The following is a 13,684-nucleotide window of genomic DNA, read 5'->3' as shown; positions in this document are numbered from 1 at the left end:
AAGATTCTTGGTAGTGTAGATGAGCAGAGAGATCTTGGTGTCCATGTACATAAATCCTTGGAAGTTGCCACCCAGGTTGACAGGGTTGTTAAGAAGGCATACAGTGTTTTAACTTTTATTAATAGCGCGATAGAGTTTCGGAACCATGAGGTTATGCTGCAGCTGTACAAAACTCTGGTGCGGCCGCACTTGGAGTATTGTGTACAGTTCTGGTCACAGCATTATAGGAAGGATTAGATTAGATTAGATTCCCCACAGTGTGGAAACAGGCCCTTCAGCCCAACAAGTCCACACCACCGCTTGGAGCATCCCATCCAGACCCATCCCCCTAAAACCCACACACCCCTGAACACTATGGGCAATTTAGCATGGCCAATCCACCCTAACCTGCACATCTTTGGACTGTGGGGGGAAACCGGAGCACCCGGAAGAAGCCCACGCAGACATGGGTAGAATGTGCAAACTCCACACAGACAGTTGTCCGCAGCTGGAATTGAACCTGGGTCCCTGGTGCTGTGAGGCTGTAGTGCTAACCACTCAGCCGGGGATGTGGAAGCTTTGGAAAGGGTGCAGAGGAGATTTACAAGGATTTTGCCTGGTAATGGAGGAATGGTCTTATGAAGAAAGGCTGAGGGACTTGAGGTTGTTTTCGTTAGAGAGAAGAAGGTTGAGAGGTGACTTAATTGAGACATATAAGATAATCAGAGGGTTAGATAGGGTGGATAGGAAGAGCCTTTTTCCTAGGATGGTGACAGCAAACACAAGGGGGCATAGCTTTAAATTGAGGGGTGAAAGCTATAGGACAAACGTCAAAGGTAGTTTCTTTACTCAGAGTAGTAAGGGTATGAAACGCTTTGTCTGCAACGGAAATAGATTCGCCAACTTGAAGTACATTTAAGTCATCATTGGACCAGCATATGGACCTACATGGAATAGTGTAGGTTAGATGGGCTTCAGATTGTTGTGCCGACCAGTCATACCATCGAGGGTCGAAGGGCCTGTACTGTGCTGTAATGTTCTATGTTCTATGTTCATTCATGTCACAAAGACAAAGATATTTTCAGCTAGTTTCTTTTCATTTTAGTACACGATCTGTAATTCTCCTGCGCTGCATTAATGACCTCTTAAAACCGTACAGTACAGGAGACACTTTTCTGACTTTTGGTCTGTGCCAACTAATTACTCTAAATGAACATTCGTCCCACTTAGCAGCATTTGGCTCATACACCTGAATCGTATGACATTTCAAGCGCTCATCCAAATACTTTTTAAAGGTTGTGAGGTTTCCTGTCTCAATTACCTTCTCAGGTCGTGCATTCTGGGATCTATCACCATCGTCGAAAACCCCTTTAAACTCCTGCCTTTCACATTAAAATTATGCTCCCTTGTTAATGATATTTCAACCAGGGGGTACAGCAGCTTTGTATGCATCCTGTCTATGCTCCTCAATCTTATACACCTCAATCATGTTCCCTTCTCAGACTCATTAGCACTAAAGAAAACAACTAAGCTTATCCAGTCCCTCCTCATTTCTAAACTGTACCATCCCAGGTAACATCCTGGTGAATATCCTCTGCACCCAGTCCAGTGCAATAAAACCCTTCTAGTCTGGTGATCAGAACTGCACACAGTACTCCAGCTGCTGCCTACCCAAAATTCTGTATGGCTCCATCATGACCTCTCTGCTCTTACAACCTATACCACAACTGGTAAAAACGTGTCCCATATGCCTTCTGAACTACCATATTAAACTGTCCTGCCACCTTAAGGGATCTGTGGACAAGCACCCTAAGATCTCTCTGTTCATATGAGCTTCCAAATATTTTGTCATTGATTGAGTACTGTCTTGTTTGTTTACTTCTTCCGATGTGTTACGTTGATTATTTTTAAAGTTAACATTAAACAAACAGTATGAATACTAACTGTATTAACATTTCTATTCAAATTTCACATTTTAACACAAGCATTAGAATACAACCAGTTGAGTGAGTACACTTACAGGTTTGAAAAACTCCTTATCTGTTTTAGCCTCAGTCTCCCACACATGATGTCCATCTGGAAAAAAAAACTTTTTTCAATGGGATGCAGTAAACCTATTTCACTTAATTGTATTTCCAGGAGACTTTATACTGAGAATAGTAGTAACTTACATTTTTGCAATTTACAGTTCTTAATGTAACAGAACTACAGATTTATTGTCCACCAGAATAACTTTATCTTACAATATTGACACTTACATTAGCAAGAATGCACCTTTTCCCCTAAATGTGTTTGACTTTATTCTAAATTGACCATTTACCTCAAATATCTTCACTTTCTTGAAGTTATCAAAACTAGACTTGATATGATCTTATCTGTTCCACTTCCAACATAATGGAGGAACTTCATAACTTTTACTTTCAAATAGTCTTGATTTGCACAACAAAATAATCATGTTGCTCCACACTTGCAATGTAAGAGTAGGTGAGTATAGATGCACACTTCCTCTAATGCAGCAAATGAGCACACCAAAAGCCTAACACTCTTTGGGAATAAAAGTGTCAATTGCTGCAGATGGAGAATTGTTCATTAAATTCCCAGGCAGGGATGGCTGCTGTAGTGCCTTACTATCTAGAATAGTGCAAAAGAAATGCACTCTGAGCATTGCTTATATTGTCTTTGTAATAATAAATTGATTAATTATTTTCTTCCGTTAGAGAATTTGAGTGAATTGCAGCTGAGTTCCATTATTACAGCTAGACAATTAAGATCTTCCTGAGGGTAATTGTTTGTCGATAAAGGCTTTCAAATGGGGCCCATTAAGTTATTAGTGCAATACAATTGTATTCTAATTGTGCATAATTAATTGTTTACATGATGCTTATATAAATAAAGATGCAAGTTGCTATTTGAGTAAATGTGAAGCACAGAGTTATAAAAATTAATGCCAGAAGGATGACAGAGTTGGCACTCAATTGTCAAATATAATTTGCCTTGCTCTGGTGGGAAGTTGATAGGGTGAGAAATTTACATGGGAACGGTGGAGTATAGGGCTGTGCATTGCTTGTAGATTCATTTGTGCTCATGGTATCACACAGCCACATCGTAGAGGTCGTAAGGCAGACAACCTAACAGGATTCAGTCTAATTCAGGCAAGAGATGGCCTTGCTTGACATATGCGGAATCTGCCACAATCTTGAAATATCAATGGCTGGAACATGTGGAACACTCTGCCCAGGTACTGACTGGTAAAACTAGCAGGGATTAAAATGTTAGAAATAGGATCTGGAATAGGTTTCAGGTCCTTTGAATCAGATCCACCATTTGAAATCATCATGGCTAATCTTCTGCAACAAACCTGACTTTCCACACTATCTTATTATCTCTGAATTCCCTCAGCATCCAAAAATGTATTGACATAATTGGTGAATATACCCAACAACTAATCAACCACAGCTCTCTGGGGTAGAGAATTCCAAAGATGTACAATCCTGAGCAAAGAAATTTTTCTTTTACCGAGATTAACTAATCCTTTTATATGTAGACTGGAAACCAGTGCTCTTGATCACGAGCCAGGGGAAGCATTTTCTCACCATCTACTATACTTCAAACATTGTATATTTCTCAACTAGATCAGCTCTCATTCTTTTAAACTCCAGGGAATACAGACCTAGCCTATTTAAACTCTCCAACTAGAACAATCCCCGAAGGAATCAGTCAAGTGAGCCTTATTTCATTCCCCCCAGGGGCAAGTGTATCTTTTGTTAGGTAACGAGACCGAGCTACACACAGTACTCCAGGTGGGACCTTGCTAATAACTTGTGTAATTGTATTAAGATGATTTTACTATTATTTTCCAAATTCTTTGCAACAAAGGCTGAAAACAATTTATTTTCCTAATTGCTTGCTATACCTGCATGTCAATTCTTGGATTCAAGTAGTAAGGTTCCTCCTTCCCTCAAAATGCAAACATTTTGCAGTGTCAGCATTAGAAACCAGCCATTAAGAAATCATCCGTGAATGCTTCTCATAGCTCAAGAAACAAAACAAAAAAATTCTCCCTGCCCAATCCCTCCAATTTAAGATGCAACTTTGAGCTTGGTTCCATGAAGGAGGCATTGGAATTCCTGCCAATGTACCCTGCACAAATTCCATCTCACCACCTGGCGGACAAGGTGTGGTTTGAAGTAGCAAATAAGTAACACTAGCCTTTAAAGAGTTTGGAGTTAGGGATGTACTCTTCATACCGTGCCTCATGGAGCCTAATTATTAATGGGCCCACAGAGTCACATCAAGTTTCGTAAAACTACCTTCGTCTAGCACATTTCCCAATCCAACAGGCTGCAAGGTGCTTTGCTGCCAATTTAATACTTGGTGGAAATGTAATCACTGTTGGAACAGTGCATGCAAATCACCCAGAATAAAATCCCACATTCAGCAATGTGACAATGAACAGATTTTTGAAAAGTTGATTGATGGATAAAAGTTGGTCAGGATATCGGGGCATGCTCCACTTCTCTTCCTCAATACACTGCCGTGGGATCTTTTACAATCTTCCCCGGGGATGTTAGTTTACCACCTTATCTAAAATACAGCACCTTTGATGGTTCAGCAATCTCTCAGAACTGTACTAAAACGTCACCCTGAATCATGTGCTTAGGTCTCTGGAGTGGAATATGAACCCATGACCTGGTGACTCAGAGGGCTAGAGTTCTATTAACTGACTCACAGCAGACATGAATAGTCCTCTGTTTTCGGTTCCCTGAATCTGCACTTTACACTTCAAGTATAGGTTCTGGGGGTGATTTCCAACCAGAGCACAGAGAAGACAGACCTGTAGTGCTGGCAAAATGTGATTGGGTGTTATTTACAATGAACTGGCCAGGCACCAGTGCTAACAGGGCCCCATCCAGGCAGTTTCCCAATTGTATGGGCGAGAAATCAGGCAGCGTCACCTGAAGAATGGTTCTTCTGAAAAGTGGGTTCTTCAAAGCATCTGGCATCATGATGCTGAGATCTCCCTACCCCCGATAGTCCAATGCAGCCATGAGGCTGCTTGCAGAACAAGCAAGCAGCAAGGAGATCTTCTGCATCTCTGATTCCAAACGTGTGTCCTGCCAAGTCAAGCAGCGGCAATGGGCAGTGTTGGTAAATCGAATCAAAGTTATCCCTAAGACTAAGCTGCAAAAGACAGCGATCTGATCAGGACTAGCAAAGTAAAGCTTCACTTCACTGTCATCTCCGTACAGGCTCAGTACTATCTTATTTTAGCCACACTATTTTAAAATTTTTATGCAACATTGTTGGAAATATTCAGCCCATCTGGCGAGTCTTTAGAGTGAGAAACCAAGTTGATGCGTTCAACTGACTGTCAGTCTTCTTCAGAACTGGATGTTAAACTTTCCCTGCCCACACCTCCCCTCTAATGCAACTCCTTCTCCTTGAACACTCAGACTCAAAGCCAGCTACTGCCCTCACAACTCGTCCCCCTGGCCCCTTGGCACACCCACTGCTTCCTACCGTCATGTACAATGTGGAAAGCTGCCAGTCTCAGCATCAAAAGCATTCAACAAGTCACAGACTAAAACTGTACTGGCCATTTTGGAAACTGGAAAACTGGAGAACGGATAGTACAAGAACAGGAGATACCTCTGCACAAATTCTTCAGAAGAAATGAGCATTGATACTAATAAGGTATGAATCAGAAAGAGACACACAATTGCTTTCTACCCATCTCTAATAACTTAACTTTGTCATTATGTGGCTTTCCTTGTTCCTATACTCCATTTCTAAGTCTTTGAGATAACTGGGGCCCTGAAAGTGTGTAGGTTTTTGGGGTAGATTGGGGTACTCATCCTCTGGAAGATAACGCCTGTTCTTTCCCTTCCAACAATGCAGATCAGCATCCTGTGTGTGGTCATTTAATTTGAACGGGCCATGTGCCAGTGCTAATCTTACTCTTTCTAGGCAGCATGCCAGTTGGCAGGGTGGTAAATCTGGCAGCTGCTTAATTATAGCTTGAAGGCCCTTAAAAGGGTGATGCATTTGGAAATGGTAGTTGGCTAGCATCACTGATACAGAGTGGTTGACAATAGGTGTCACATTGAGCACAAATGGGCAGTACCAAGTGCACCTGGAAAACCCAAGACTAAGATATGGTTCCATCCAGAGGACATATTCACATGGCAGCTCTGCTGAAAAGAACACAGACACACAATTTTAAATGAAAAGTTTTTCCTTTGAATAAATAGTGGCCCACTACTTTGAACTGTCTGCTGGCAAGCTTCTGCTTCAGGTCACTTGGCATGGAAGTGTTTATTTTATAAAATCCCTACAGTGTGGAAATAGGCCCTTTGGCCCAACAAGTCCACAACGACCCTTGGAGCATCCCACCCAGACCTATCCCCCTATAACCCACCTAATCTACACATCCCTGAACACTGCAGGCAATTTAGCTTAGCCAATCCACCTAACCTGCACATCTTTGGACAGTGGGAGTACCCGGAGACAACTCACGCAGACATGGGGAGAATGTGCATAGTCGCCCAAGGGTAGAATTGAACCCAGGTCCCTGGCGCTGTGAGGCAGCAGGTTGCCCAACTGTAAGCATGGAATCAGTTGGGTTTATTGGACTGCCGAAGTCTTAAAGGAGCTCAAAGTGAGGAAACTCAGTCACGTAATGGCCATGAATCAACATTCAACACTCAGAGTTGAAGCAATCGGCTATGGATTTTGTTGCAGAAGGGAAGTCAAGCTTCCACATGCACTGCTCCTCAACAGAGCTGCAGGCATATCTCGAGCCTATGAAGTATAGAGGATGAAAAGATGGATGCATGTGGTGGAGAACAGGGAGGGACAGATTACTGCACACATGCCACCTCTATTATCAGCCCCCTATTTATTCTCCTATTCAGTGTGTCCTTCCTACTGCTAAACTATATATTTTTAACCATGATGGGACCATTAAGAGGCACCACAAAGAAAAAAGTATTGTTCATAGAAGCAAAATAAAAATTCAAAACATTATATATCCCCAGGGAAGCACTTTAGTAATACTCCATGATATGCAAAAATAAATGCAATGTCACAGAAACAAAATGTCCCCTGAAACAATGGGTGGCATAAGAAATGGTCAGCCTCTCAAGCTGCACCACCCCAAGAACAGATTGTTGAATTCATGATGGCAATATCAACAAAAATGGCCACTGTGGTTTTACCTGCTATCACTTGACCCAGCGTTTGCCCATCGTAACAAAGCCCTCCCCACCCCCACCAACCATCAGTATCCCAGCTGCTTCAATGCAGGTTGGCCTGAAAATTAAATAACTGAAGTTAGTAGCTCATTTCCTCGAATGATTTCCATAGCGCTACTTCCCAAAACCCGTTTTAAGGCATAAAGGAAGCTGTAATAGGTCAAACGTACCCCTTATGATTGGAAGTAACTGACAGTAACGTCAGGCAAACACTCAGGCACTCCTAATGAACAGTAACAAGGGAGAAGAAGTCACATCATTGTGCATCAGTATTGCTGGAAGGAATTGAACTTTGTTGTATAGTATTTTAGTGAGTGAAGTGTTATTGTGTGCAACACGGCATGACTTGCTCTGGCCATCAAAAGGAACTGAAAGCATTGATAAAATATTTCAGACTTTGAGTGGCATATCACGTCTTTTATAATGAAAATGCATCTGCAGTATGTGTCCCAACAGAAATAGAGAAATAACAGACAGATAATTTGCTCTTTATGTGGAATGAGCTGAAATATTAGAATTTCCTTCAAGAAATTATATTACTCTGTTTCATTTGCAGAAATAAATTATGAAAAATAATCAATTATTTTTCTGTAAACAGAGCAAATTTGGGTTTTTGTATCTTATACAGCCACCTAATAATTATTTTAAAAAGATATTTGCTCAGTGTGGAAAGATGCCATTCAACTTATTACACTGGCCTTCCGAAGAGCATCCCACCTGGACCCACCACCCCGTCCACTCTTTCTCCACATCTTTACTATTGCTAGTCCACCTAGCTTGCACAATTCTGGACAATATGGCCAATTTAGCACAGCTAATCCACTTAATCTACCCATCTTCGGACTGTGGGAGGAAACTGAAGCAGCTAGAGAAAAGCCACACAAACACAGGGAGAACGTGCAGATTTCACACAGACAGTTACTCAAGGTTAGAATCCCTGGTGCTGCGATGTAGCAGTGCTAACCACTAAGCCACCATGACACATTTGTGTTCTGTTTTCTGCGATGATATTATAACATCACTGTGTTGAATCTTACCAGAAACTGGCTATGTGTTATTTTTTGGCACATTTAATACAGGATACCTTTCCATGATCCCTAGCAGGTTTTCTCTCACTGTTATCCCAAACTAACCCTCACAGTGAATATAACAAGGTCAGCCAGATAGACCAGGAAGATGAGTTTGCTGATTGGGGCCGTTAACCTGGTGCAATCAAGGCACCCCAGCTGGCAGATAGACTGGAATGTTCACTCTGAGACACAGCTCTGAGGAAGCTGCATCAGTGTCGAGTACTGTGCACATGTAAATAAAGGATGGCTTGGTCACAAGTACCAGCTTCGATGGGGTTGTTTCAGCTCCGAAGGTGCCCCGCTCATCATATTCTTCTAATCACCGTGGTGTAATTACTTGCCACCGCTAGGACCTTCCAGGATTCAAAGCGCCATACCTCCAATCAAACATTAGCAATCCAGAGTTACGCATAATAAGAAAGCAGCCAGAAACCGACCGTTCGGAGAACATAGGTGGCATAGCTGAAACTTCAATGCACCTGAATGCACGGTCTCATATCCATCACTGTTTCAGATCCAAGCCACACAAATTAACTGTTCCTAGCCTCAAACCATCTTAGCATCCACTCAAAATGACTGCAACTCTTTAGACAATGCTAAGTTTAGCCAAATTAGAGGGTGTTTGGGAGAGGGGAACAAAAGCTTACAAAGCACAAGAATATGGCAGCATTGAATCGAAGGGCTGCTCAATGAAACCCAGAGCAGCACAGGAAGGTACAAAGTGAACAAACTTCTAAAAACAGCAACAAAGTGTAAAAGTGGGGGGAAAAAAAGTAATTATGTCAAAATTAATGGCTCTTTACTGAAATGCACATTCTGGCCAGAAAGAAATAAATCAACATCACAAACAGACCAATGTGATGATCTTATAGCCAGTACAAAGATATGGCCAAAAGGAGATCAAAGTTGGGATCAAAATATTCAGAAATGTGAGACTTTATGAAATGATAGGCAGGGATAGGAGGGTGATGGAATAGCTTTGACAGTGTGAGATGGAATAACTAAGATAGCGAGAACCAAGTCAGAAATCACATGACACCAGGTTATAGTCCAACAGGTTTATTTGAAAACACATGCTTTCGGACAGTGAGAGAGGTTAGAGAGAGAGGTAGTATCACTAACACCTGATGAAGGACTGAGGCTCCGAAAGCTTGTGTTTTCAAATAAACCTGTTGGACTATAACCTGGTCTCGTGTGATTTCTCACCTTGCCCACCCCAGTCCAACATCGGCACCTCCACATCATAGTGAAAACTAGTAATGGATTAGAGATGTAAGAAATAACAAGGGGAGGATGATGCTGGTAGGAGGAATCCAAAAAGGACCCCAGCAGTAGCTACACTGATAGCACAAAGATCATATAAGAAGATAATGGGTACATGCAAAAAAGACAGTATATTAATCATGGGTGACTTTGTACCTTCATGAATATTGGAAAAACTAAACTGACACAGATAGCCACAAGAAATAATTTAAAGTCTACTCAGTAAAGGTTCCTAGAACAATATGTTGAGGGTCCAAAAAATGATGTCAGAGTAAAAGATCTCCTAAGAAACAGTGACCGCAACGTGGCAGAGTTTAGCCTTCAAGCTGAATGCGAAATGTGGGCTGGCAACAACCTTATTAAACATAAATAACAGTAATTACAAAATAATAAAGTCAGACTTGACTGGAGTGGACTAGGAAAGGAACTTTTTTGAGAAAAAAGGTGGTTGTTAGACAATGGCAGATGTTTAAAAACTTAGCTAATTACTCACAAAGATATATCATAGTGACAGAGACAATTCTAGGAAGGGGATAAATTAACCATTGTGAACCAAGGAAGTTAAGGATAGCATCAAAATGAAAGAAAAAGAAACATATAATGTGAGAGGTGGTAAGCCAGAGGATTGGGCAAGTTTTAAAAGCCAAAAGATGACCAAAAAGAAGGGGAAGATAAACTGAAGGTCAAATGAATAGTCAGCAAATTTTTAAATCCTAACAAAATAGGTAGAGAGAGGCCAAAGTGAACACAGGCTCCTTTAAGAATGAAGCTGGGGAAATAATAATGGAGAAGCTGGAAATAGATCCGTAGAATCCCTACAATGTGGAAACAGGCCCTTCGGCCCAACAAGTCCATACTGACCCTCACACCATCCCATCCAGACCCATTCCTCAAACGCACCTAATCAATACATCCCTGAACACTACACACAATTTAACACGGCTGTCTACCTAGCCTGCACATCATCGGACTGTGGGAGGAAACTGGAGCACCTGGAGGAAAACCACGCAGACACAGGTAAAAACATAAAAACTCCACACTGACAGTTGTCCAAGGGGAGTTGAACCCATGCCCCTGGTGCTGTGAGGCAGCAGTGCTAACCACTGGCCAATAGCAGAGGAGTTGAATAAATGAGAGAAAAAGTCATATGGGAAACTAATGGGCCTAAAGTGCTGGTGGTCCTAAAGGCCATGGGCCTGATGGGATGCATTCTGGGATATTAAAGGAAGTAGCTACAGAGACAATGCATTCACCAGCAATAATTATTCAACAATCCTTACACACTGGACAAATCCCAGAGACTAGAAAACTGTTGGTATCATACATTTATTCTAAAAAGAAGACAAAATACAGATAACTGTAGGTCAGTTAGCTTAACGTCAATCATTGTGAAAATGTTCATGCTTATTATGAAGGCTGTAATAGCAGAGCACTTAGAAACACATGAAACACTCTGTGGCTTCCTGAAGAGAAAATCATGGAGGAAGAATAGAGAAGCTGAATGTTAAGTAGAGAAGGATTGCAAAAAGCTGCGGCACAGAGGGATTCAGGAGTCCTTGCACTTGAACAACAAAATTCACGGGTAAGAGAGATGGCAAATGGAATGTTGGCCTTTAATTCAAGTAGAATAAAGTTTAAGTAAGGAGATCTTACTGAAACTGTACAAGGGCATGAGTTAGACTACAACTGGATACCAAAAAGTTTCGGTTGTCTTATCCAAGCAATGATACAATGGGCCAGGTAGTGTTGGAGGAGCAGGAAAGTTGATGTTTCGGGTTGGACCCTTCTTCAGAAATTGCCATTTTGAAAGAGGGCCCCGACCCAAAACATCAACTTTCCCGCTCCTCTGATGCTACCTGGCCTGCAGTGTTCTTCCAGTTCCATACTATGTTATCTCTGACTCCTATCATCTGCAGTTCTTGCCATCTCTGAATGAGACAACAGCATTAGAGATAGTTCAGAGAAGATTCATTAAGCTGATCTTGGATATGGAAGGATTTTCTTATGGGCGGAGCTTGAGTCAGTTGGGCTTGTATAGAAGAATGTGAAGCAACCTTATTGAAATGTAAAAGGCTCTTGGAGTGCTTGGCAGGATAGATGTTGAGAATTTGTTTCCCCTTGTGGAAAAATCAAGGACAAAGGGCATAATCTCAGCACAAGTAGTCACCCATTTCAGACAAAGGTGAGGAATTATGGGGAAAAGGCAGAAAAGTGATCTCACTGAATGGCAGAACAGACTTCATGGATCAAATGGCTAATTCTGATCCTAAGTCTTATGGGGTTTTAAATTCTTATCATTGCTCAATCTGGAACAAATACATAAAGGGAACATTCAAATGGTTCAAAACTAAGGACCTATTCTGCTTCTTATGTTCCCCCCACAGGTTCATTGCCTGACTGATTAATCCAGTTACATTCATTGTAAGAAAAGTTCTTCCTCCATTGCAGCAGTTCAGTCTTCTATCAGCAGGAGTGGAATGGAACTTTGTTAAAAGCTAGTAAGTGTAGGGGCAAGTATGTAATGCGGTAACTAAGACACCATTCCCACAGGTCTAGATCACATCAGTTCATTCACCACGTTGCTCATCACGGGCTGACACATGAACAAGTTTGAGTAACTTGTATCTCATCCTATTTCAGACTTTAACAGTGGTTATCTGACAGAAGATGTTGACGAGAGGCTGGCAGCTTTCAGATCACAAAGTCTAGCAGTTGCCCTTCAGGGAATTCAGTGGTGAGAAGTAATTGTTTTTTCATCCTCATTATGTGAGGATCAAGAAAAGAGGGGGCTCAGGGCAAGGGCAAGGTGGATTTCAAAGTCCACTCCCTTATCTCCCCAGGCTGCAGATACTAGAGGCACATCCCCCAACTTGGAAAGCTGGTCATCATGGTTTTGGAAAATATAGTCACCTTCCTCACTTACTGGGGAAGCAGGTATTCGGGGAGGTGATAAACATGAGCTCTAAAGTGGCCAATAGCTGACCATTCAAGGTCCTTAACTGCTGGAAAAGCAAAGCAGTTGCCCATGGATCATCTCACCCTACACATCACTGCAGGATTAGTGGCATGGAGAGAGTTTTGCTCCAGGGCATACTTGCCCAATTGTTTCCCCTACTTCCCACCTTCTAGGAGGGCAACATGCCCTTCATTTTACCATGAATTCGGTCACTGCAACAACACATCATTTGTTGCTGTTTGAGGCTAAAAGAACATTAATTGAAGAGTAATCATTGTGGCATTGTAATTCACCTTGACAGCTCAGGTATGTAATGATAAGAGAACATTCCCAGTTCCACTTACACCTATAATTCACAACATATTTAACTACATCCTCAAGTCATCACATGCTTTGCATGCGTTTCTGCAAACTGACTGGTGAACAATATCCTCTCATTAGTATTCCTGTTTCTTCTCTAAACTGTTGTCTTTTGTGGGATTCATGCCAAGAGGAAATGTAACCTCCCTATGCTATTTATTTTGTGCTGCAATATTACAATAAGTGGAATATGAGTACACCAAGTTCACTATTTCTGCTCATTATTCATTCTTTCCAGTTTAAGAGTGCCTGTCCATTCCTTCCCAACAGGATGGGGAATAGGGGGCAAGAACTCATATACCATGTCTGCGGTAATGCATATGTTATTTGGTCCACATACAGCTCAGATGTACAAAAAGTGGAAATAATTGACAGTATTTTGGTAAACATACTAAAAACCTACTGTCTAATATTGAAAATCAGCATTGTGGAAGCAGCTTCATCACCTGGTCTACAAGTCATTAGCACCTTCTGAAAGCAACAAGTGCCAACCTTACCAATGACTTTTATGTCTTAAGAATTTATTTTTTTTAAATTACATGACATTGCAGCGTCTATAATTAGTGGGGATGCTAGCTACTTAAACAAAGAATTTAAAGGTGAATTTAAAAGTCGACACTACACACAAACACAATGTGTAGGCATTCTCTAACATCGCTGTCAGTAATTTTTCAGCTAATGTCCTATTGAGTGGAAAATGAAAAAAAAAATCTGTTTTCCTGGCTTCACATCATTATCTTTGGTACGTGGTTGGGGGTGGGGGGGGGGGGTAATGCCCCGTTTTGTTCTGTTTTCTTCATTTG

General features: G+C 41.5%; 1 protein-coding gene across 2 annotated transcripts in view; it reads right to left on the bottom strand.

Annotated features, from left to right (window-relative positions):
• Positions 1 to 13,684, bottom strand: part of nfatc1 (nuclear factor of activated T cells 1) — a 249,402-nt gene that overhangs the window by 159,261 nt on the left and 76,457 nt on the right. For both annotated transcript variants that reach the window (XM_048530056.2, XM_059645959.1), the window contains exon 7: positions 2,000 to 2,055. In XM_048530056.2, the coding sequence (XP_048386013.1) occupies positions 2,000 to 2,055 (56 nt within the window). The remainder of the gene's footprint in view (positions 1 to 1,999; positions 2,056 to 13,684) is intronic.

This window comes from Stegostoma tigrinum, chromosome 5 (genome assembly GCF_030684315.1).
Source record: "Stegostoma tigrinum isolate sSteTig4 chromosome 5, sSteTig4.hap1, whole genome shotgun sequence".
In the NCBI taxonomy this organism is placed as follows: Eukaryota; Metazoa; Chordata; class Chondrichthyes; order Orectolobiformes; family Stegostomatidae; genus Stegostoma; species Stegostoma tigrinum.
This window is presented reverse-complemented; position numbering and strand designations above follow the sequence as displayed.